Source organism: Didymella exigua (genome assembly GCF_010094145.1).
Source record: "Didymella exigua CBS 183.55 unplaced genomic scaffold M421scaffold_81, whole genome shotgun sequence".
Classification (NCBI taxonomy): Eukaryota; Fungi; Ascomycota; class Dothideomycetes; order Pleosporales; family Didymellaceae; genus Didymella; species Didymella exigua.
The window spans coordinates 14,186-37,024 of NW_022984855.1; the positions used below are offsets into that span (position 1 = coordinate 14,186).

Sequence of the window (22,839 nt, forward strand, 5' to 3'; positions counted from 1 at the left end):
GCTGTAAACAGCGCTAGTGCAAAACAGGGAGTCGCCTCTCACCAAAGGTGAGGCGCGGGTTGCCTATGAGGCAAGAGACACGCAAACCGTGACACCTTAAGACGTCGCGGGCAAAGAGAGAGGCAGAGGCTGCTAAGAAAGAGCGTCTCAAACAAGAACACAACGCAGCAAAAGCTATACAATCATCCCAATCAGGTAAGCGCGCGACATTAAAAAAGACACAGAAGAAGCCTCGGAAGCAACAGAGGCTTCGTGTGGGTGCTAGGCGTGGTGTTGTTGTGGAGGAGCCGGCACCTGCACCTCGTACTCACACCACCCGCAGCGGCCGCACCGCAACTCAGAATTATTAATAGAGCTTGCAATATTACTGCATAAGTTTGTAGATACTTAGAATTAATTTTGGCTATAACGTAAACCCCCAGCACCCGGGCCAACCCAGCACCCGGGCCAAAAAAGCTTGGCAGTACCAACTCACGTTACAACTCTTCAATTTCATCGCTATTTAACATAGAGCCTGCGTACGCTGTGCTCGTATCTGATTCAGAATATGCCTCTATATCTTTTTTGCACGTTCGCGCGTTGTGTCCAGTCCCTCCACAGTTTCCACAGCGCTGTAGAGCTGGTTGAGCTTGTTCTTGATCACCACCACCACGAGCCTTCTTCGACCGCTCAGCGGCTACAGAGGCCTCTGCGGCCACCTGAGCTGCTGCCTCACCATACTCCATAGTACCACCTTGCTAGATCCGCTTCCTTTTGCGCGATTTCCGCTTAGTCATTACTGCTAATTGCTCTTCAAGCTCAGTAATCCAGGCTGCTTGAAGCGCGTTCTGATGCAGCATAAGCTCGCCGCCTCTAACAAGCTGAGAGAAGCCTGCTTGCGCAGTAATAGGCGACTGAGTAAAAGAATCGCGTAGGAGCTTCGACTGAGATCCAAACTTGTGGGTATTGCTTGGAGTCTTCGACTGCCACGGCGTCTCTAGGAGGAGGGGTTCTGGCAGGGTACGCAGGCGCACTTTAAGGCGATCTAACACGACCTGCGCGTTGAGAGGGACTAGCCCTGCTGCCTTAAAGGCCTTGCGATAGTTCTCTGCTGTAAACACGTTAAAAAACGCGTCCTTAAAAGCAGGGAGAAAGCCTTCTTTGTTAATGTGGAAGACGCGCTTGCGTACTAAGTCTCGTACGCGCTGAGAGTACTTGCGCTTTAACAGCGAGAAGCAGACTACATCAAGTGGCTGGAGGATGTGCGATGAGTGAGGTGGCATTTAGAGGGTAAGTATCATGTTTTTGAGGCAGTAGTCCTTAAAATCCTGGTTGAGGTGGCTCTCATGGCCGTCCAAAATGAGCAGCCTGTACGCCCCCACCTGGCTCGCCTTTGTATGCGCGTCGAAGTGCTTCAGCCACTCAAGGCTGAGCGCGTTGTTCGTCCAGCCGCTCTCGGAGACGGAGAGCTTCCAATTGCGTGGTATATCTGCCTCCTCGTACCAGGCAGAGATGTGAACGCGTCCTTTGTAGATGATGAAAGGCGGGGTACAAGATCTAGCAGCGCAGACGCTCTGGATGACTGTTACCCACTCGCGATCACCTGGCTGAACGAGCTGAGGTCGATTACGTCTCTCTGCGCCTGTGACAACCTTTATTGAGCCAATAACACCCATCTGGAAGCCAGTCTTGTTGAAGTTGTGCACGTTGTGGTTGTGTACGCTGTATTTAGCTTTTGTGTCCTCTACTAGCTTAAACCACGCGCTGATTGTCTCTGGATCCTCCTGCAGCATCCTCTGCCTATCTTTGGCTCGATTGAAGGCCATCTTGAGCTCAGCTGAACGCGTTACGAAGCGCTCAGCCCAGTGCTTGCCAACAGGCTGTCCACCGCGTACACCCAACAGTTTGTCGGCCATATCTGCCACCTCGCACAGCTGGGGCGCGAATCCTCGCGAATCGAGGTCAAGAATGTATTGTATGATCATTTGCTCTTTGGTGCGCGTGAGCTTATGTTGTGCGTTGCGTCTATTGTCAATATAGAGTCTGCCTCTATACCTAGCACTCAAGGTTGTACGCGGTACGTTGAATGCCTGAGCAGCGCTTTGGAGGCTTTTAAATTCATGTAATTAGAAAGTAGAAAGGGCAAGATTAATTCTACCCTCTTGTTTAGATAATTGCGCATCTTGTTGGCGAGGCATTACGTGTTAATATTAATAGTTGTGGTCTTGGCAAGAAATGGCCCGGGTGCTGGGTTGGCCCGGGTGCTGGGGGTTTACGTTATAATTAATGCTTGTTGTTGACTTATACGATCTTTTTTGTGAGTTTGAGATGTCTGAAATTGTTGCGGCAAACGTAGCCGCTGTATATCGATGGAAAACTGCGCTGAGTTGCTTGCTAGCTAGGAGGCGACCATATATACATGCCCTGAGACGTGCTAGTCCAAGGTAGTCAACGGAGGTGACGATCGAGGCCTGTCGGACCGACTTGCACCGCAACAGAAATTCGTGCACGAGCCCGAGCCGTGCACGAGCCCGGCTGACACGGTATAACGAGTGTATTGTGTTCTGTTGTTGTCGTGTTGCTTGCATCTTTGCTCTCCAAGGCTCGCTGCGCGGTCTGTTTTGATGACGTCTTTGTGATGCAGCTGAGGTAAGAGGTGCTCAACAACATGAGGAAGTAGGACCAGACCACCGCCAACAACACGTGATCTGCTTCTCCTCTCAACCGTTACAGCATATCTTTGCTTTTGCACCAAAATATTTAGCGCGCACAGCCTAGCGTGAGCGCCTTTCTTTGTATTTTCAGAGTGCCTTTCTTTGCTCTTAACAATGTGGCAACCTAATGCAAATTACACACAGCGTGCGCAACCTATGTTCTAGTTCTATGTGTCATTTGCAGCTCCAAAGTGTAACGACGCAGGCAAGAGAGATATCCGGAATAGGTGTGAATCCGCTACGAGGCATATGGGAGTGCTGGGATGATATGATTTGATTTGATTTGATTGGGTCCTACACGGTTGCAGCCGCGAGAAGCAGCTATGCCCGGATGACAGGCTTGACGGACAGCCGACGCGGTGCGGACGTTGATCCGCGCCGCCCCACTTCATCTCTACGACCATCTGCCCTCAGAGGCCTGCCGTTTCCCTCTCATCACTATCTACATTTGGCTCCCAACCTTATCTAGATATTGACTCTACTAACTGAACCCTGTACTTCTAGGCTTGTAGAGGCACAATTGCCTCGTGTTCTGCGTCTGCGATACCTTCAGTCTCCCCCCAGCGCTCGGCTGTCGTCTTCGCGCCTGCGATCCCCATTTTGCCGAAGGATCTGCGTCTGCTCTATATACTTGATGGCTTTGGTGGCTAGCTGTGGCGTGCCTAGGATAGTCCGGATGTTGTTTCGTCCGGACAGGTTGGCGAAGATGCGGTTCCGGAGGTTCCTGCGCTTGTTGCAGTAGAGGAGGATGTGCGCGACAGTCTGTCGTCTCGCTCCACAGTCACAGCGGGGGCTGGTGACGTCTGGCACTCTTCGGGCGAAGAGGAAGTCGTTGAGGCCAATCTTCTCAGTCCGCAGCTGTACCAGCAGCGCGCTTTCCTGTTTTGTGAGGCCCTCATGGAGCCGGAGTATCTTCTTAGTAGGCGTCGGTGTGTGTCTGTATGTCGCTCGGCCTTTAGTGTCTTTACGCCACTTTGCTATCCATGCCCGCTCTGCCTGTGTCTTGCACCATCTCTTCACCGTCGACCGTATGGTGAACAGCTGGGGAGGCGGATCTGCTGGCTGCTGACTGCGGCCGTCCTCCCTCCATCCGGTGGCTTCCTTGGCCGCTCTGTCGACGGCCTCGTTCCCGGGTATGCCCACGTGGGCTGGTATCCATCGGACGGTTACTGTCCGTCCGTTGTCCTGGAGCTCCTGGACCTGTCTCGCGATGTCCGCAAGGATGTAGGCGCCTGACCGTCCCTCCGCCTTGGCGATGGACCAGATGGCGGCCTGGTTGTCTGTGTATATAGCGACGTCTTGTCGCGCCCCGTTCCGGCCTGCATATTCTTGTGCGATCTGCAGTGCTAAGCTGATACCTTGCAGCTCTGCTGCGTATACTGTTGACGCAGTGTCTAGGACCATGTGTACAGATCGTGTCTGTTGTGTGAGCGGACACAGTGCTGCAGAGCCTATCTCGCCTTCGATGCCGCTACCGTCTGTGTATATGCTAAGGCTGCTGTCCTTTGCGCGTTCTCTGTCATGTCTCTCCCGTGCCTTGTCAGCAGTTAGATCGATGTAGGTGGTTGGACCTTGTCTCCAAGGTGGAGTAAGGAAGCATGGGATCTGCTCTTGCCTATCAAAGTCTTGGGTTCGTCTCCTCATTATGTCGCTGTGTACCTTCTCCCAGGAGCTGATGTGTCTGATACGGGTCTTGTCTACGGCTGTCAGCTCTGCTGTGCTTGTCTGAAACCCTGAGGTAGCCGCGATGTCCCTACTCGAAAGTAGCCAGGTGACCGTGTCTGCGTTGTGCTTCCATATCTGCTGCTCAATAGGGAGGAGAAATGTCTCTATGTCTAGCGCCGCTCTTGACGTAGCCCTGTACGCCCCGCTGATAACCCTCGCTGCTCTTGCTTGTATACTCTGCAATGTGTTAAGCATCCTTCTGGTGTACAGCTTCCCTTTCATGCTAGCGTTTGACCATATCGAGCAGGCGTACATTATCTGCGGGAGCACGGTGCCCTCATATATTCGCCGCAGGTCAAGAAGACTGGCGCCCCAGTTAGACCCTCCTAGGCTGCTGAGAGCGTTGATTGTCTTTGTTGCTTTTTGTCTGATCTCCTCTGTGTGTTCTTTCCAGTGTAGCTTCACATCCATTGTTAGTCCGAGGTACTTGCACGTTGCTGCGGGTCGTATCTCGCCCCATTCAGTTTGAATAGGTGTCGCAGTGTTGATGCGTTTGCGTGATCTCGTGAAGTGAGTGAGCTGGAACTTGTTCGGAGCGAAGACTGATGCGTGTGTGTTGGCCCAACGCTGTGCCTTCTCGAGTATCCTACCCAGTGTCTCGCATGTTTGCTCTGTCGTCTTGCCCCATGCGAGGATGCCAACATCGTCTATGTAGCCTGTGGACATAATGTCTAATGCTTAGTTGCATTCGTCTATCAGGTCAGCATTGTAGAAGAGGTAGAGGATAGGTGATAGCAGTAATCCCTAGGGTATGCCTGTGTTAATTTGATACGCTGTCGACCAGAAGCCGTCAATTGCGATGCTCGTATGTCTACTGCTGAGAAAGCTTGCGATCCACTTCACTGTCTTCTTATCCACTTGCCTCTTGCGTAGATCGTGGAGCAGGCGTATGTGCGAGACGTTGTCAAAGGCGCCAGAGACATCAAGGAGCAGGAGGCTTGCTACGTGACTAGTGTTCTGGCTCCATGTTTCGTATATCTTGTGGGTGACGGCATGGAGAGCATGCTCAGTCGAGCGCATCTTCCTGCCGCCCATGTGTGTCGGTGGTAGGACGTGATAGGTCTCGGCCAGGTAGCTGAGCCGTCGCGCTATAACTGCATCCATGATTTTGCCTATGGTGTTTATCAGCGCAATAGGTCTGTACAATTTCGGTGCTATGTAGTCATCCTTGCCTAGCTTGCGTAAGACTACCGTCGTCGAATCACGAAAGTAGGCCGGACAGTATCCTAGATGTAGGCTCTGGTTGAAGATCCTTGTCAGGTGGGTTGCAAGCTGGGCTGTTCCCGCCTGTAGGGCTTTGTTAGCGATGCCATCTGGGCCAGGTGCCTTGAGCAGTGACGCTGCTTGGATGGTGTTTTTGATCTCCTTCTCTGTTCTCTGTGGCATGTCTATCTGCTTATCATATTGTGCGTCTCGTATGTCATCCAAGTCTGCTTCTAGTGGTGCTAGAAAGAAGGCCTCACAGAACACATCTGCTTTGACTTTCGGGTCTGTCGCCTCCTGCTGCGTCTCTGGGTGTCGTATGGCGGGTGTGATTATTGGCGCCTGATTCCCCCTTGTCTTCGCCCATTTGACCAGTCTCCACAATGCCTCTGGCGACTTTGCAGCCTGCTCAACCTGTTCTCTGTGAGCATTCCTTAAGGCCTTCTTGATTGTTCTTGCTTTGTGGTTTCTTGCTGCGCGATAGGCCTCCCACGACTCGTCTGTGTGACGCTGGCTGTGCACTCTCTTAAGTCTCTTTGCTTCTGTGAGCACTGCGCTGCACTCTTCCAACCAACCCTGTCTCACATGATCTGACGGCCGTGTGTATGGTATTGCTTTGTCAATGGCTCCTTGAATTGCCTTGACGATCTCTTGGACGTAAGCGTCAAGCGCTGTCTTGGTTGCAGGTCTGCGAAGTGGCGGCAGAGCCCGTTTCAGCGTCTTGTAATAGGTCTTCTCATCTAATCGTTTCCAGTCTCGCCTTAGTGTTACATCAAGTTGCTGTATCCTCATGTCTATCACAGTACTAATGGGCAGGTGGTTAGAGTCGTGGTCAAGGTCTCAGTCGACCTAGCTTCTAATCACCTAATTGACCAGACCTAAAGTCGCTAGGCAAAGATTAATAGTTGTGCGTGCAGCTCCTGCTTCATATGTAATAGTCCTAGGAGGCAGTGTATTGCTTAGGTTGAAGTCCTCTATTATTGCTAACAGATCTGCAGACTCAGGGTCGGTGTGTCTCACGTTTGCGCCTCCCTACATGGGGTGGTGCAGGTTGAAGTCGCCAAGCAGTATCTGCTCATTAGATAGATTGTTGTGCAGTGTCGTACGGACGTCTGTCAGCACGGTGCTGTCGCTCTCGCTGCGTCTTGCTAGGTTGTAGATGTTGTGTATGGTAATGTGTTGTCTCTCCTGTCAGTCGTCGCTAAACTCTACTGTGAGCGAGCAGATGTCTCTGCTGTGCTCCTTAAACTGCCACTTCTTATAGTCTAGTCTTTTGTTAATAAAGAAACAAACCCAGGCAGGTCCTGCCTCATCTCCTGCTGGGCAGCAGAGGTGGAAGGCGCGTTTCGCTGGATGGTGTGTCGTCGCCGCGAAGGGGTTCCTCCATGGTTCCTAGATGGCCAGAATATCGTACTCGTGGATCCTAGGGTCTCGCAGCATGCTCGCCATCACTATGTCTCTTGATCTGTGTACGTTGTACTGTAGTATGCTTAGTGTGCTGTGTCTATTCATGCATCTTCCTCAGAGTCAATCTCCATGTAATGACTGCTGTTGTTCTGTATCGCTCGGGTGTTGAGCCCAGTTGATTCCAGAGCTCTCCTGCTAGGTATGATCTGTCAACGCGATCTTTGGCTCGTGCTTGCTTGTGTCGCTGGGACCTCCTAGTCTATTAAGTCAGCATTAGTTCCTGCATTAGTTCTCTTCTGTCCTCTTCCTGTTTGCGATCAGTTCCTGGTAAGCTGCGTCAGCTGCGTAGATGCAGTCGGTTGACTGGGCCGTCTCCTTCAAATTGTGGACGTCGGGATATCAATCTGCACGTTTTGTCTGGCTGTTTGCGGAACGTGGTGATAGCGTGGCCGCATCTCGTACGCGGTCCTTGCCTTGGCTATCTCGTCCTTCCTGGTTGGGCACTGGCGGCTCCACGCTTCGTGCTCGCCGCGGCAGGCAGCACATTTCCTAGTCACGGCTTGTCCAGCCCTCGATGGGCAGTCGCGGGTGTCGTGCTCCTGCGCACAGTGGCCACATGCTGTTGCTGCTTTGCACTGGGTTCCTATGTGGCCGTATCTTTGGCACTTGAAGCACTGCTTCACTCGGCACTGTCGCTCATATCGCTCGCACTGGAAGACCTCGCCCTGCCAGACCAGACCTTCGTCGATGATCTTGTTGGCATCCTCTAGTTTGGTGAACTCGATAGTGATAGTCGTTGCTGTCTTAGCAGCAGCGTCTCTGGTAAGCCAGCCTATGTGTCTTATCTCCGCCCGGGGTATGAACGGTCGGTTGTCCTGCAGTATTTGCGCTCTGATCTCGTCAAGCTTGCTCATGTCCATCGTGCTCGTGCGTATGCCGTGGACGAGGACGCCGAACGTCGGGATCTGCACTGTAGTCCCACTGCCAATGCGGTGGGCCCAGTCGTCCGCAAACTGTCGTAGCGCCTCGACTTCGCTGCTGCTTGCTGTCTTGATGCTCAGGTCTCCGCTCTTCAGCTGGTTAGATGAGACAATCTTCACGTTGACTATGTTTTCATTGCCGCTTTGCTCAATAGCACGCTGGACATGCACTTTGAGGTTGCTAGGATTCATAGCTCTCAGGCTCTGTATGGTGAGCGGGTCTCTAATATACATAATGACCTCACGCTGCGTCTGCGCAGGTGGCTGTTTGACACTTTGTGCATTGTATGTACCTGCTAGTGGGACACCCCTAGCTGCTGCTGCAGCGTAGCTCATTGGTCCGTTCGCCTGCTCTTGTGGCCTTTTGTTCCTGATCTCTCGCGCGATCTCTGGCGTCGCTTTACCCACCTCTGTGGCGTCCTTGGCTGCTGCCCTCGCCTCTTCTGCTGTGTTGCCATTCTGTTGTATCTTTGTTGCGGACTGTTGTACGAGTTCTACGGTGGACTTGAGCTCTTGCTTGATCTGGTCGAGGGTCTGCGCCGTGCTTTCTGCCGTTGCTCTGGCCTCAGTTCGCGCGACGTTGAGAGCGTTGCTGAGGCTGCTAAGGTCGGGGGAGTGCTGCGTCTTCAGTACGAACGTCAATGCGCCTCGAATGATGTCGCCGACGATGTCTGCCGGCAGAGACTGCTGGCCTCCGTTGCGCTCGATCAGCGACAGCACCTCGCGAAGGAAAGCGCTGAGGTTGGTAGCATGCTCGTCTATTGGGATGGGCCAGGTCGACCGTCAGGGCCACGGTGTCGCCATGACGCCTCAGCAGCAGTGGGCGCTACTTCTGAGTGCTGGCTAGTCGAAAGCCGTCTCTAGCGGACGTTTTGCGCGCGTTGAACTACGTTAATTCCAAAAAGTGAAATTCTCGCTGTTGTCGTGTTTTCTGCCATGCTTGCTGCCCCACCAGCCTACTGGTACCTGCCGGTAGTCACGGGCCGGACCTGGTTCCGCGTCAGCCTTGGCACGCTTCGCTCCGCAGCTGACCCACCATTGCGTCTGTTAGGAAGCGGCGTCTGCTTAGGTTGTTTGAGGATACAATAGATGGTACAGAAGAGTATAGAGTGGAGAATGAGAGCGAGATAAATGAGAAGTGATGCGAGGAGCATACAGGCTGAAGCGGCCATGCTGAGAGACCAGGCTGCGGCGGCAGGCTGACTGCCGCCTGCGTCTGCTGGCGCGGGCGGGGTAAAGGCTGAGCTTGTCTTGCCGTCTTCTGTCGGTCAATGCTGCTATCTGAACATCGCCTGAGGAAGTCGCAGCTACAGGCCATACCTTTCCATGTCCTCTTCAAACGCAGCTATGCCACCCTTTTCTGAAGCAAACCAGCTTGTTCGCAATCTGGTGCCGAAACTTGGCGCAGCGCAGAGCGAAACCTTGCCTGGTCAGCCTTCTATCCCACTCAAAGACTTCAATCGCACGAAAAAGTTTCTTGACAACGATCTGTGGTCGGACGACCTTGAGAGAATGGCACCTCGTCTGTGGATACTGACAACCATGTCAAGCGCGAATATCAATTCTCTACACCGCCAACGGGTCAAAGGTCGGGAGATCATTGTTACAGAAGAGATCCGCTTGCATCTTGTGTGGATACACGATCGCATATTCATCAAACCTATTCCACGTTATCTTCTGTCCTATGGTTTCTGGGAGGCTTACCTAGATCGAAGGCCAGAGCTGCTAACTGACGAACGCAATCTTCGCAAGGCTGCGGCTGGCTTCTTGCGGACATACCGCTGCTTGATTAGGCATGAATCCGACTTTCATCTTGCTCAGCAGGACAGTCTTCGGCTTATCCCCAAGGACGTGGACTGGGCATCTTTCTGTCGCTTTACCTCAGACCTCAACGACATTGAAGACTCTGCTGTATCAAGGCGGTACTGCTTTGGGGAGCTGAGGCTGACGCGACTCAACTTCTACGCTCCATTGCTCCTACGTAAGCTTCACTTTGAGCAAGTACATGGTCAATATAGCGATCAGTTTGCGCGACTCTATGGCCCTGTGCTGTTCGTGTTTGCTGTGGTGTCTACCATCCTCAACTCCATGCAGGTCGCACTTGCAGCTGATCAGTCGCTGACTGTGCCCTGGGTTTCTGTCTGGCATGCGTCGCGTTGGTTTAGCGTGATTAGCATTGTAGGCACCGCTGTTGTTGCCCTGTGCTTTGTGGTTCTTTGGCTATGGATGTTCTTAGACGAGTGGGTGTATACTGTAAAGCAGAAGTGGAAGGCGCGGAGGGCTCTGTTGAATGCGTCAAGATGCTGAAAGACTTTGGCCGTATTTGGAGAAAAGACCGTCTCACAACAAAAGGAGACGCGAGTGCCTCTTACCTACAGAACAACTGAGGCAGCATATAGGAAGATCTCAATTTGTTTAGCAGTTTAGCGCTGCAAGGACTGCACGACATAGCACTCGTGCGCAGGCCAACAATAGATGAGGTTAAGGTACACGACAATACGTATCTGGTCTTACGCAGGATGTGCTTGCAGTCTGTCAGTTATTACCAATCACATAGGCCCTTATTTGAATTAACTGATCTGTGCACCACCCTTATCTGATTAATCAGCTCGCCATCTGTTACAAGAACTATTATAGACCTCTATCTTGATTAGCAGGTCTGTGCACTTGTCGCGATAATAGGTCTAATGTTGCGGTATGAAGAGCAAATGCATATAACGAGTGTATTGTGTTCTGTGTTGTTGTTGTCGTTGTGTCTATGTTCTCCAAGGCTCGCTGCGGGGTTTGTTTTGATGACGTCTTTGTAACGCAGCCAAGGTAAGAGGTGCTCAACAACATAAGGAAGTAACACCAGACCACCGCTAACAACACGTGATCTGCTTCTCCTTCTCAACCGTTACATCTAAACCCCTTTCCCAATTTATTTATCTATGCACTAGCAGCAACAATAATAATAACGCTTAAGCTCTTAAGTTTCTTGTACTTGTAGCGCCATGCTTACTTCTGCGTCTACACTACAACCCTCCACCTAATATGACAGAGCTGTCTGCTTCTAGGACCTAGTTGTCTCTGTTAAACATCACTCACATCTATTGCTTGCGTGCAAGACTTGTCTTGTTGCAGTACCCCTTACTGCAGTCTCTGTCCACTTCAGTACCTTGAAGGTTCATAACTACCAGCCGCGCGATGTAAATCAGCTTCTTAACACCTAGGTTGAACTTTGCCTCTCACCTAGCCAGTTCTTCTTGTCACTGCTGATGATCTAAAGACATGGCCTTATCTAACTCACCCTCCTTACCTGCCTCCTCTCCTGGTGTTGCCAGTCTACTACGCTCGTCACTGTATTTTCTGCAATCCCAAAACAGGTACCCAATGTGCTGTCTTGCAGCAGAGTCACACTGTCATGGCTAAGCACTGCTGCCATAATCATAGATGGGTTAATCCTGTTAAGCGAGGCTGTCCTCCCATTGACGTGGGGACGCACAAATGGCTATAGGAAGCTAACGTACCATGCCAAGCTTTTGTGCCTGGTGGGAGCGGTGTGACGTGGGTGGAGAAGCGGGTGCAGAGATACGAAAAGGCGCTGCGGCTGTTCCGCGAGCACTTGCTGGTGCTTGTGCACATGACAGGTGGTGCGCCTGCCCACGGTACAGAGCTGGTGATGGTCACGCACACCAACATGCCCAACGCAGAGAGCCGCGGGCTGTTCGTTGAGGACAGGCTGATGGTGTACGTGACTATGTACCACAAAGGCATCAGGCAGACCGGCAATGCTAAGGCCATTCACCGCTACCTGCCGCGCGAAGTGGGAGAGCTGCTGTTCTACTACCTTTGGATGGTCCTCCTGTTCTGGCAGAAGCTGGAGCGCGCATCGAGCAGGCGCCACGTCCCAGAGCCCAGCGCCTTCCTATGGGAGCCAGTTAGAGAGGAGGCGTGGGCTGGCCCGCAGCGAAGGAAGAAGCAGCGGCTCGTCGACGAAGATGAGGAAGAGGACAGAGAGGGAGTTGGAGAAGAAGAAGAAGAAGAAAAGGGACAAGGGAGCAAGGGAGCAACAAAGACGAGCGCAGCACCCAGACAGGATCAGGCAGGAAACGCAAGCGAGCAGCTATGAAGAAGCCGCAGCAGTGGGGTACAGACCAAGTGCGGCAAGCCATCGAGCGCGTTACGCTGCACTGGCTCTAGACCAAGCTCAACATTCAGATCTGGAGGCACAACACTAAGGCCACCTTCCGCCAGTACCCTTAAGACAAGGACATCCTGAAGGCGCTCAACTAGGCCAACAACAAGGGAGAAGAGGACGTGGAAGACAACCCAATCGATCTAGGATCTAGGCATGGGTCTAAGTTTGCTAGTTAGATCTACGGCAGGCCCATAGATGAGTCGCCTTTCAGCATCATGGCGCAGCAACAGGCACTCTGGCGGGTCAGCATCGCCTGGCACCGCTTTCTGCAGTTCAGCTCAACGCTAAAGACGCCGCCCGCGAAGGGAACCCAGGCTGCTGAAGCCAGAAAGGAGGCGGTAGAGGAACAGTTCCGGCGCTGGAAGCAGATGCGGAGGGTGGACGTTCAGGCGGCGCTCGAGCGGCTGCAGGGGAAGGGCGCCACATTCAGGAGCTTGCAGCAGCCCGCCATAGAGGCCATCATGAAGCAGATGGGCCCCGTGGTGATGATCATGGGCACAGGCGGAGGCAAGAGCGCGACATTCATGCTGCTGGCGTCGTGCTCCACTGGCGTCACGATCGTGGTCGTCCCCGTGGTTGCGCTCAAGCAGAACATGATGGACCGCTGCAAAGCCGCTGGGATTGACTGCGTCCTGTGGGACAGCCAGCGGCCGCACGAGTGGGCTTCGATCGTGCTGGTGGTGCCCAAGTCTGTGGCCACGCTAGCATTTGAGCAGTTCATCAACCAGCAGCAATCCATGGGCCAGCTGGACCACGTCGTCATCGACGAGTGCCACAACATACTGGACTCAGTCAAGGGCTGGCGGACCAAGGTGCTGAAGCTGCGCGAGCTGGTCAAGGCGGAGACGCAGCTTGTGTGCTTGACAGCGACACTGAAGCCCACAGAGGAGAGCGAGTTCACCTGGCTGATGGCGCTGCCGCTAAAGGAGCAGTGCGAGTGGTTTCGTGCACTAATGAGCCAGCCTAACCCTGCGTACAAGGTGCACTGGTACAACCATTGAGAAAAGAGCGAAGCCGACGTGCTAGCAGAGCTGGTGGAGGAGAAGAAGCAACAATACCCGCTGCCTAGCTAGATTGTAGTGTACACTGACTCCAGAAAGAAAGCGCAGTGGTACGCTGCGATGTTGGGAGCTGTCTGCTACCACCGCGAGGTGGGCACGCTGGAGGAGAAGTTGGAGATCTTGCGCCAGCTCACAGAAGGGACAGAGCATGTGTTTGTGGCGACAAACGCGTTGGGCTTAGGGATTGACAGAGAGACTGTCAGAGCAGTCTTGTTCGCTGGGTTGAGGAACACGCAGAAAATGCGCGACGTGGTGCAGATGGGAGGACATGCAGGCTGCTGCAGGCTTTCCAGCAAGGTCATTTACATCAGAGGCGCCACGTACAGCCCGCAAGGCAAGCGATACGCTGGCAGCTGGGCCAAAGACACAGAGGAGGGTGTGCGCGAGCTCATCGAGGGTGACAGCTGCATAAGAGTCATCATAGACTGCAAGATGGACGGAAACCACACCAGAGAGGGCTACGAGCCAGGGGAAGAGCCGTGCGGCCGGTGCCAGTTGCGGGTGCACAGCGCTGGAGCAGAGGTAGAAGCAGCCGTGGGCGACGAGGACGAGACAGAGAGGGCCGAGTTCAACGCCCAGCTGCAGGCGCGCAGGAACTTGAGCCAGCAGGAGAGGGAGCTGGTGTCGCGCGAGCAGCAGGAGGTGCAGAGGCTGGAGGAGATGCTCGAGTCTTGGAAGGCGTGCTGCCAGTGGTGCCTCTGATGAAAATGACCTCGCCGGGAAGCCTGCCGCAGCCTGCACGTCCTCCCATCTGCCAGTGGTGCCGGGCGAAGGAACATGCGGACGCAGGCCAGCACCAGCTTGCCCACTGCAATTGACTGCAGGCGGATGAGGTGCGCGATGGAGTGAAGGACGTTGCGAAGATGGTCCAGGAGCAAGCGAGGCCAGGCTCCTGCGGGAGGAGCAAGAGTCCATGTCTCTGAGCAACGAACTTGAGCATGACGAGAAGACTGACTAGCTGCGTGGCTGCAGCTGGTCGCGCTGGTTTGCCCACAGACCGCTCCATCTGATCGTTGCGACTGCGAGGCTACCCTCCTCCGCTAGTGAAGGGGCTCACCTCGGTACCTGGAACTGTATAGAATAGGTCCACTGTGCATCTGCCGAGATAAGACTTCAAAAGTTACTTAGAGTAGCTGCTCTTGTGATGGATCGTTGCGAGGAGACGCTTCAACAGGCCTAGCCCATAGTTTGCTAACAGGCTCTTCACCACGCACACTAAGTATCTTATCAGCCATATCTGCCACCTTACATAGCTAGGGCGCAAATCCTCGCGAATCAAGGTTAAGTATACACCAGACAATTGTCTGCTCCTCTAGTATAGTAAGTTTCTAGCAATTAGCGCGTACGTCTAGTTAAAACGTGATATTGCGAAGGCGATCAGAGACCCGCTGATGAGTTACGTTCAACGCTCTAGCAGCGCTGCGGATACTGCGAAATTGGCCAGCGTAGAAGGCCTAGATAGCAAGGATAACTCTGCCTTCTCTAGTAGTATTCTGAAGTTGTTGTTGTTGAGGCATGTTGTGTTGGGTAAAAGGTGGTCGTGCCAAGAGAAAGTGGCCGGTTCGGTGATATGGCCGGCTCGGTGATAATCTACGTTAGTGGTTAACTGCTCTAAAGGAGTTTGGAGCGCGTAGTGATGGAAAGAGGGGAAAGAAGCTAGTGCGCGCTGAAGGAGGTGAACCATCCCAATGACGCTGTGGACAGTGCGGAGAGGGTGGACACAACGCGCGAACGTGCAAGAATGATATTAAAGAGGTCTCTGAGTAATATTACAGCTTGTTTTGCCTTGTGCAGCGCCAGTTTGTGGTGTTTTGGGCCATAATAGGGTTTGATGGGGGAGGGTCTTGGCAAAAGTGGGCGACTCGCCCTGGTGGGCGACTCGCCCTACACCTACGTTAATTGTGTTGTGTCTGCGTGGTTCTGCTACAGGATGACAGCAACGCAGCTTAGGTTGGTGCGGGCTCTAAGGCCTCTCGGCCAATTAGGAGTTGCCAGGTCTTGCTTAACTTACTGGGCAACTTCTGATTGGTCGCACCGCCTGATAGGTCCCTGCTTAATTGTAAAGATCCGACCTTGCTCCAGCTCGCTCTATCTAACAAGAGCTTTTATGTGTGGCTCTACAGCTTCGTTTTTATAAGCCTCTGTTGAAATGATTTGGCGCATCTGGTGATGGCGCGCATGTGCTAACTAATTACAGTAAAACGTCTGTGCGCAGGAACTCCCCTTCATCACGTGGTGGGTGCAACATTTCGAAAACGACAATACCGATACCCGTTGTGATTGCTGTGGCATAGGTGCGGCGGAGCTGGTAGTATGGCAGGTTGTGAGCTTTAGAGTACTGGTAACGTTATATAATAATAGGATGTTGGGGTTACCCGTGGCTGTGCGGCCGATGAGCCAGTTCAGCCGATGAGCCACCCCAACGAGATCTCAGCGATAGAAAAATGAAGCTGTAGAGCCACATTCAAAAGCTATTATCGTGAGAAAAGTTGGTGTATTGCTATACAGAGCCTTGCTCTTCAATTGTGCTATTTATATTTGGCTGGTAACCGCGAGTTGCGGCCTCTCGCAGTGATTTTGGGTGGGGGAGACGCAGCTGGCGGTGCAGCGTCAACACGACTTCGAGCAGCCACAACACAACGACGCTTTGTCGGATTTTTTGCAGCACTGTGTGAGACTTTTCGCTTACGCTTGTTGAGTGTATTGTGAGATTTTTGAGCGATTGGAGCGTCGTTTTGCTGCTTTTTGAGCGCTCGTTCGGCAGCCAGCACTTCAGCTTGTGCTTTCTTCGCCTCGCGACGCTCCTCAGCAGCACGCTGTCGAGCGAACTTTGCCTCCTCTTGCTGCTGCTTTTTGTGAGCTGTTGCTACCACCTTTGCCTTTCTATCGCGAGATTTTTGGAGTTGTAGCTGCGCGGCTTCATCGAGTTCTGCAGCTTTGCGCGCGCGGTCGCGGGCAAGCTTCCTGGGACTGTAGAAGACAGCCCCGCCGTGCCAGTCGTCACCGTCTTGTGTAGTCAGTGTTGTCCGCTGCGTTGGGCGCTTCTTGATGACGTTGAGCTCGTGTTGTAGCTCCTCATTTCAAGTGCGAAGAAGCTCATTGTTGACCTGTAGCGAGTGGAGGCTCCGCGACAGCCGCTTGGCTTCAATTCTGGCCTTGTCAGCAACTGCAGCATCAAAAATTTTGCGCAGCTCAGGCCAGCTATCGCCGTCGCCATGCTCTCCAATTTCTGCGTCTTCGTCTTGTTGTGGTGGGTGGTTGTTGAAGCGTTTCAGTACAGCGTCCGCATCCATCGGCCACACGCCTGTAGCTTGAAAACTCTTCAATATGAGCTCTGAGGTCATTGTAGCGCTCCATGCTGGCCAAAAGTTGCTGTAGAAGTCGGGTTTTGTGATCCTCGTGAGGCCTTGGGTTCGTTGGAGGTAGTGGGTGAGCTTCTTAGTGTAGTGCCTTGAAAGCGGCGCAAAGAGGACAACATCAAGCGGCTGCAAGCTGTGAGTTGAATAAGGTAGAAAGACCATAAGGAGGATGCGTTTGGCGTCGCAATACTCTAGAAATTCAGGCGTGAGGTGGCTGCTGTGGCCGTCAAGGATCAGAAGCCGCCATTGACGGCGAGCTTTAGCTGCTGTATAGCGATCGAACACCTACTAAAGCCAGGCAAGCCCCAAGTCATTGTTTAACCATCCCGTCGCTAAGTGGGAGATAAAAACCTGGTGTTGATCAGCAATAAGGTCGTCAACCCAGGTTGATTGAATCCCAGAGGTGCCCTGGTAGATGAGAGCGGGCGGTAATGCCTCTCCAGAAGCGCATACGCAAGCCAGCAGCGTTACCCATTCTCTGTTGCCATCTCTGAGCGCTGCAGTGCGCTCTTTTGACTCCCAAATTGCCTTAGAGACTATCCTTTTAGTGTGACTGTTGATGCCGACAAAGAAGCCTTTCTCATCCATATTGTACGTGTTGCGCTCATCAACGCTGTGCTCACGCATCTTGGAGTGCAATAGATTGAAGTACAGCTCGTACTTGCGCTTGCTGTCAGCTAAAAAGCGCTCACGATCCATCCCGGTGGTCCATTTGGTGGTAAGCTTGTTGGCGTGGCAATGCAGAAACTGAGTAATCCAGCTCTCAGAGACCTCCCACTTCGTAACCGCAGAGGCGACATTTTGCAGCATGCTTCTAGTGGGTGGCAAGCCGTCTCTTGTGCATCTTTCTATGTATTTGACAAGTACCTCCTCCTGTTGTGGGCTGAGTAACTGTCGCTGGCGCGCTTCTTCTGCATTTGAGCGTGTATAACAGTTGTGCCGCCATGACAGCGTTATTTGGTTAACTTTAAACAATTTTGCGACTTGGCGGTATAACAAGTTATCTCCAGCTTTATGCAATTCCAAATATTCAATTGCTTCTTGAATTAGATCTATGGTGGTGGAGTTGTGACGCGTTGAAGTTGTGGGTATCTCAATGTTGTGATGTTCTGGGTGGCTCATTGGCTGAACTGGCTCATCGGCCGCACGGTCACGGTACCTAGGTTAGTGCATTTTCAGATAGTTAAATATAACGCGTTGGGGTGCAGTTTATGCATTGTTATTGGACCTCTACTTTGCAGCCCTCGGGCCCTGGCAGCGATCTGAAAGACGAACGGTATCCCAGTTATGCATTTAACATCCAACAAATTTGGCAGAGCTGGAACTCTCAAGATGTCAGAATTCCACGCAACGAGAACCAAGTGGCACACTGTGAAAGCCGACGTCTGTTGGCCATTTAACACTGCATTAGGCACCCCGTGTCAGTAATGCAACTCGAACCAAGTAACCAGCCACAGCTGTTGATCTGGTAGAGGGGTCATGTACTTACAGCCTAAACCAAATCCACTACATTAGTCGTGTAACTAGAATCAAGCAGCTAGCTGCAGCCTTTTCACTGCTGGATAGAATGTGCACTTACGTTGCAAACAGAAACACCATTAACCTGAACCAAATCCTCTACATTAGCATATACAAATTAAACCAAACAACTAGCCCTAGCTGTGAAGTTGCTGGGAAGGTCATGCACTTACACAAAGTTTACAGCCAGAGTTTTGACAGGCTTGAGCATTGGTGTAACGAAGGTTCACACCACACTCTCGCTTCTCCAGTCCAAATATGTCATCTGCTGTTAAGACGGTTGGTCCGGCAATAGCCATACTGAAGAAAATCGTGAAGAGGATGGTATATTTCATGGTAAAGATGAAGAAGTGTTATAACAATGATTATAAGAGTGCGTTAAGAATTGTTGCATATGTAGATGAAAAAGTAATCGACAAGATGGATGTTTATATAATGTGTTTGTTCCGGAAGTGGCGACTTAGAGAAGACCGTGCACTCATTGACTCAAACACGCATGATCAAGTGCGCTCAAATTACCGAAATCATCTAGCCTAGGCCTTCACGGGCCAACGAACCTAAAATCAGTGGTTTTAGGATTGGCGGCTAGTGTACAGTACCTACCTGGCGAACTCGGCTTCCCCTTGGAACGCCGTTGAAACTCGGTATGCGCCACACTACAAGCAAGGATTATCACGCCCATTAACCACATTGATTTCTCAGGCGCAATGCACTGCAGTATTAAGCGCGGGCGAGCAGCGTTAAAAGGCCGACACAATAGCCGATCTGCTAGGTGGAGGAAAGGGGGTGGTCAGTGCTGGCTAAAAATACGAGCCCTGTTGTTGATCATTAAACGTTCCTAAAAGGTAGTTGAATTGTATACAGATCTTAGCTATGTTAAAGATAAGGAATGTCTTCCTGTAATTCAATGCTCCTTCTGTAGGGCGCCCCAGTTCTCTAACCTGTACTAACTACCCCCTGTAACATGATCCCTGCTTGCAGTGTAGTGCATACTTTGTTTCAACGGCGTTCTAAGGGGAACCAGAATTCGCTAAGCACTGTACAACAGCCCACGGGACTAGATTGAAAGAGCTGGAAGTTTTGTTTCGGTCCATGACAGCAAGTACCGCACAATCCTGCATCAGGGGCCGAAGGATATGAAACCACTTGGGATGAAAGCACTTTGACTAATACTGCCCCGGCGTAGACTCCTTGAGCAGGAACCCACATTACATGAACCTACGCGGTATAACCCCACTCCTGTACACTGGTATAACTTATACTAGAGATGTTGATGCCAGAGTACGTTAAGAGCTTACATGGGTTGAGGTGACGTCCAGGGTCCGTACTTGGTACTTGCGCCCTAGTTCTATCCACGCTGCGACGTCCCTACACTTCCCCTAACACTTCTCATCAATCTCTGCAGCTATCACTAGGCTCATATCTGAAAGCGAGAAAACACCATGATTACTGTAGCATGCACGGGTTCTGGGCCCTTGTTGTGCAGCGCTGCTGGCCATGCTGTGATTTTACCGTCCATCTACACCAACTACTTGGCCACATTAGTCGCTACCGCGCTTCCATGAACTATAGCGTGACTTGCTCGACGATTTATCATGCCATCTCGCACGTGAAAGATGGTTGTCTGTGCACACACATACATTTCTGTACGCGCACACACAGCTCTTCTATGTGGAGAGCGCTCCTCCACTGCCTTCCTAGAGTGAGTATGGAAAACAAGGCTATCTCTTGAAGTCGGCGCTAACTAACCTAACAAGCATTGCCACTCCCGTACGCATCGGACCGTGTGGACAACATGCTCCTACCAGTTCCGCATAGGTACCATGCTACAGCCGGCGGTACGGAACAACAGCGCCTTAATAACTGGAGGTGTTGGTGTTCTGAAACAATTAAGTATAACGTCAGTGTTGGGAGGTTGGTTGGTTGGTTGGTATTCATTTTACGTCTAGATAATAGGGATTAAGTCCACTATCTCGCCTCCCAAAGGGCATATACGACGTGCTAAGCTATGGGATTACAGTGCTAACACACTACCTTAGAAAGCATTTCTTGCCTGCGCGGGTATTGCTACTGTTTTAAGCTACAGCTCCCCCGCCAGTTGGGGAGACTAAGCAGTGTAGATACATTAGGGTGAATCCCTTTTGTGTGTTTAAAGGCAGTAGAATGCCGTAAGAGTAGAAGAGAGAGGGAGAGTAAGAAGGAGAGTAAGGAAAGAGTATAGTTGTTTACTGCTGTCACAGCACAGGGTGAGCTACTAGGGGCAGACCTTAGTGTAGTATTAAGTAAGTTGGGTGAAGGCTTTAAACGCCTCTGGATCCCTAATAAGCACACTAGTATATGCTACGCCTTTGCTAGCTGGATAGTATATCGGGAAAAGTTTTTGATTTTCGTTCGTTGCGGCCAGTCGCGGCATGGCCATGCAACGGCCATTCAACGGCCCCAACGGCCTCAATGTGCCAAAACGTTGCCAACGGCCAAAACGCTGAGTGCCTATATTCAACGAACTTGTAACGACGTTGCAACGTCATTGCATGGCTACCCTCAGTTCTGCTAGCACTGCTAGCAGCTAGCATTAAATATTCAAAAATTGCGAAATTTCACGTACAGATAGAGCGAAATTGTAGCTTCAAAATGAGCGAAAAATAATTGTTGTAGGCCTACTGCAACGTGAGTTATAGAGCGCTGAAGGTTTGTTTGTTGAAGGTTTGTGTTTTGAAATTGCGACAGCACACCATACCGGTACCGGTACCCGACTGCCCGGCCGTCCGAGCCGCCCGGCCGTTCGAGCCACCCCACCAAAACAACAACCAGACTTCAACACGCGATAAATCTATCAATATGGGCTCAATTGAGGCAGCAATTGCAGCAATCAAATTGCTAGAACCAGGAGAACAGTTCAGCTATCGTAAAGTTGCAGCAGAGTATCACTGTTACTGTACAACGCTCGCGTGGAGGCATCAAGGCATTGCAGGCTCACGCAGTACCATGGCAGAAAACCAGCAAGCGCTCCACCCCCAGCAAGAGCAGGAGCTCTTACGCTATATTGAGCGCCTTACAAGGCAAGGCCTACCTCCCTCACAGCCTATAATACGACGCTTTGCTTTGGAGATTACAAAAAAGAGCTTAGAAAAGGCTAGGTTGATTAATATATCCAGCGCCACAACGTCCATCTCATCTCACGCTGGACCACTGGCATCGATCGCTCGCGCCACCAGGCTGACTCTCTATCAAAGTATAGCCTCTACTTTGAGCTTCTGCGCAGCAAGCTCAGCCAATACAATATTGAGCCTCATGATATAAGTTAACCTAAACTATCACCGAGTGTCCCACATCACCGAGTGTCCCAAAACTTGCCAAGCCCTCTACCTACTCTCTCTCTCTAACATGCCTCAACTACCAAACGTGTTATTACTTGAACATGAAGGGAGGCTTCAGCTTGCTATTGAAGCCTTGAAATCCGGACAATTCTGAAGCCACCAGGCTGCTGCAGAGGCATTTAACGTTAATTGCCGTACACTCTCTCGTCGCGTCCAAGGACTCACATTTCGCGCAGAAGCTGCCCCCAACTGCCAGAAGCTCACTGCGACTGAACAGCAGACGATCATCCGATACATACTCGACCTCGACTTGCGAGGATTTGCGCCCCAGCTGTGCGAGGTGGCAGATATGGCTGATAAACTGCTGGCTGTACGCGGTGGCAAGCCTATTAGCAAGTGCTGGGCTGATCGCTTTGTAACGCGCTCGCCTGAGCTCAAAATGGCCTTCAATCAAGCAAAGGATAGGCAGAGAATACTCTAGGAGGATCTAGAGATAATTGGCGCGTATTTTAAGCTAGTGGAGGAGACTAAAGCCAAGTATGGTGTCCACAATGACAACGTGCACAACTTTGATAAGACTAGCTTCTAGATGGGCGTGATTGGCTCTATGAAGGTCGTCACAGGTGCAGAGAGACGCGCCCGACCTGCGCTTGTTCAGCCAGGCGATCGCGAGTGGGTTACAGTTATCTAGAGCATCTGCGCTGCTAGGTACGCGACCCTGCCCTTCATCATCTACAAGGGACGCGTCCACATCTCTGCCTAGTACAAGGAGGCTTTAATACTGCGTAATTAGAAGCTCTTAGTCTCTAACAACAGCTAGACAAACAACACACTTAGTCTAGAGTGGTTGAAGCACTTTAACGCGCATACAAAGACGCGCTAGGTGGGGGGGTACTAGCTGCTTATTTTAGACGGCTATAAGAGCCACCTTAACCAGCATTTTAAGGACTACTGCCTTGAACACAAGATCCTAACCCTCTGTATGCCCCCCCATTCATCGCACATCCTCCAGCTGCTTGATGTGGTCTGCTTCTTGCTGCTGAAGCGCAGGTACTCCCAGCGCGTCAGAGACTTGGCACGCTAACGCGTCTTCCATATTAACAAAGAAGGCTTCCTCCCTGCCTTTAAGGACGCGTTTTTTAACGTGTTTACAGAGCAGAACTGTTAAAAGGCTTTTAAGGCAGCAGGGCTAGTCCTAATCAACGCGCAGGTTGTATTAGATCACCTTAAAGTGCAGCTGCGTACCCTGCTAGAACCCCTCCTCCTAGAGACGCCATGGCAGTCAAAGACTCTAAGCAATACCTATAAGTTTAGATCTTAATTAAAGCTTGTACGCGATTCCTTTACTTGCTCGCCTGTTACAGCTTAGGCTGGTTTCTCCCAGCTTATAAAAGGT

The 22,839-nt window shown here is 51.7% G+C and overlaps 9 protein-coding genes across 9 annotated transcripts; 5 read left to right on the forward strand and 4 right to left on the reverse strand.

The window, feature by feature from the left end:
• Positions 1–3,435: 3,435 nt before the first annotated feature.
• Positions 3,436–3,762, forward strand: M421DRAFT_78807 (uncharacterized protein; the record flags this gene model as incomplete). Its single annotated transcript, XM_033597432.1, has 1 exon — positions 3,436–3,762. A coding segment is annotated over one exon (327 nt), but the record flags the coding sequence as incomplete, so codon positions are not given.
• Positions 3,763–3,968: 206 nt separating this feature from the next.
• Positions 3,969–4,199, reverse strand: M421DRAFT_44270 (uncharacterized protein; the record flags this gene model as incomplete). The annotated part of the gene is made up of 1 exon (XM_033594653.1): positions 3,969–4,199. A coding segment is annotated over one exon (231 nt), but the record flags the coding sequence as incomplete, so codon positions are not given.
• A 2,370-nt stretch (positions 4,200–6,569) lies between these two features.
• M421DRAFT_378877 (uncharacterized protein) lies at positions 6,570–7,301 on the forward strand. The gene has a single exon (XM_033589838.1). The coding sequence runs from the start codon at positions 7,018–7,020 to the stop codon at positions 7,195–7,197; it is 180 nt and encodes a 59-aa protein (XP_033442563.1). The 5' UTR covers positions 6,570–7,017; the 3' UTR covers positions 7,198–7,301.
• Positions 7,302–7,405: 104 nt separating this feature from the next.
• M421DRAFT_105076 (uncharacterized protein) lies at positions 7,406–9,180 on the reverse strand (the record flags this gene model as incomplete). The annotated part of the gene is made up of 3 exons (XM_033587092.1): positions 7,406–7,671; positions 7,753–8,766; positions 9,045–9,180. The coding sequence occupies 3 exons, from the start codon at positions 9,178–9,180 to the stop codon at positions 7,406–7,408; spliced, it is 1,416 nt and encodes a 471-aa protein (XP_033442564.1).
• A 105-nt stretch (positions 9,181–9,285) lies between these two features.
• Positions 9,286–10,571, forward strand: M421DRAFT_427059 (uncharacterized protein). The gene has a single exon (XM_033594566.1). The coding sequence runs from the start codon at positions 9,335–9,337 to the stop codon at positions 10,313–10,315; it is 981 nt and encodes a 326-aa protein (XP_033442565.1). The 5' UTR covers positions 9,286–9,334; the 3' UTR covers positions 10,316–10,571.
• Positions 10,572–12,367: 1,796 nt separating this feature from the next.
• M421DRAFT_78794 (P-loop containing nucleoside triphosphate hydrolase protein) lies at positions 12,368–13,189 on the forward strand (the record flags this gene model as incomplete). The annotated part of the gene is made up of 1 exon (XM_033597429.1): positions 12,368–13,189. A coding segment is annotated over one exon (822 nt), but the record flags the coding sequence as incomplete, so codon positions are not given.
• A 2,588-nt stretch (positions 13,190–15,777) lies between these two features.
• Positions 15,778–17,418, reverse strand: M421DRAFT_10665 (uncharacterized protein; the record flags this gene model as incomplete). The annotated part of the gene is made up of 4 exons (XM_033587131.1): positions 15,778–15,845; positions 15,939–16,308; positions 16,357–16,734; positions 17,062–17,418. The coding sequence occupies 4 exons, from the start codon at positions 17,416–17,418 to the stop codon at positions 15,778–15,780; spliced, it is 1,173 nt and encodes a 390-aa protein (XP_033442567.1).
• Positions 17,419–17,942: 524 nt separating this feature from the next.
• On the reverse strand, positions 17,943–18,485 carry M421DRAFT_427063 (uncharacterized protein). Its single transcript, XM_033594567.1, has 3 exons — positions 18,300–18,485; positions 18,182–18,211; positions 17,943–18,010 (listed from the first exon to the last, which is right to left on the reverse strand). The coding sequence occupies exons 1-3, from the start codon at positions 18,423–18,425 to the stop codon at positions 18,005–18,007; spliced, it is 162 nt and encodes a 53-aa protein (XP_033442568.1). The 5' UTR covers positions 18,426–18,485; the 3' UTR covers positions 17,943–18,004.
• A 2,479-nt stretch (positions 18,486–20,964) lies between these two features.
• M421DRAFT_413138 (uncharacterized protein) lies at positions 20,965–21,492 on the forward strand (the record flags this gene model as incomplete). The annotated part of the gene is made up of 1 exon (XM_033590443.1): positions 20,965–21,492. One exon carries the CDS (start codon positions 20,965–20,967, stop codon positions 21,424–21,426), a length of 462 nt encoding a protein of 153 aa, XP_033442569.1. The 3' UTR covers positions 21,427–21,492.
• Positions 21,493–22,839: the final 1,347 nt, after the last annotated feature.

Bases quoted from the DNA above. Each gene is read 5' to 3' on its own strand.
- M421DRAFT_378877 (XM_033589838.1), top strand. From the start codon at position 7,018: ATGGCCAGAATATCGTACTCGTGGATCCTAGGGTCTCGCAGCATGCTC.
- M421DRAFT_427059 (XM_033594566.1), top strand. From the start codon at position 9,335: ATGTCCTCTTCAAACGCAGCTATGCCACCCTTTTCTGAAGCAAACCAG.
- M421DRAFT_427063 (XM_033594567.1), bottom strand. From the start codon at position 18,425: ATGGCTATTGCCGGACCAACCGTCTTAACAGCAGATGACATATTTGGA. The intron at 18,212-18,299 runs GTAAGTGCATGA...GATTTGGTTCAG, and splicing joins ACTCTGGCTGTAAACTTTGT to GTTAATGGTGTTTCTGTTTG.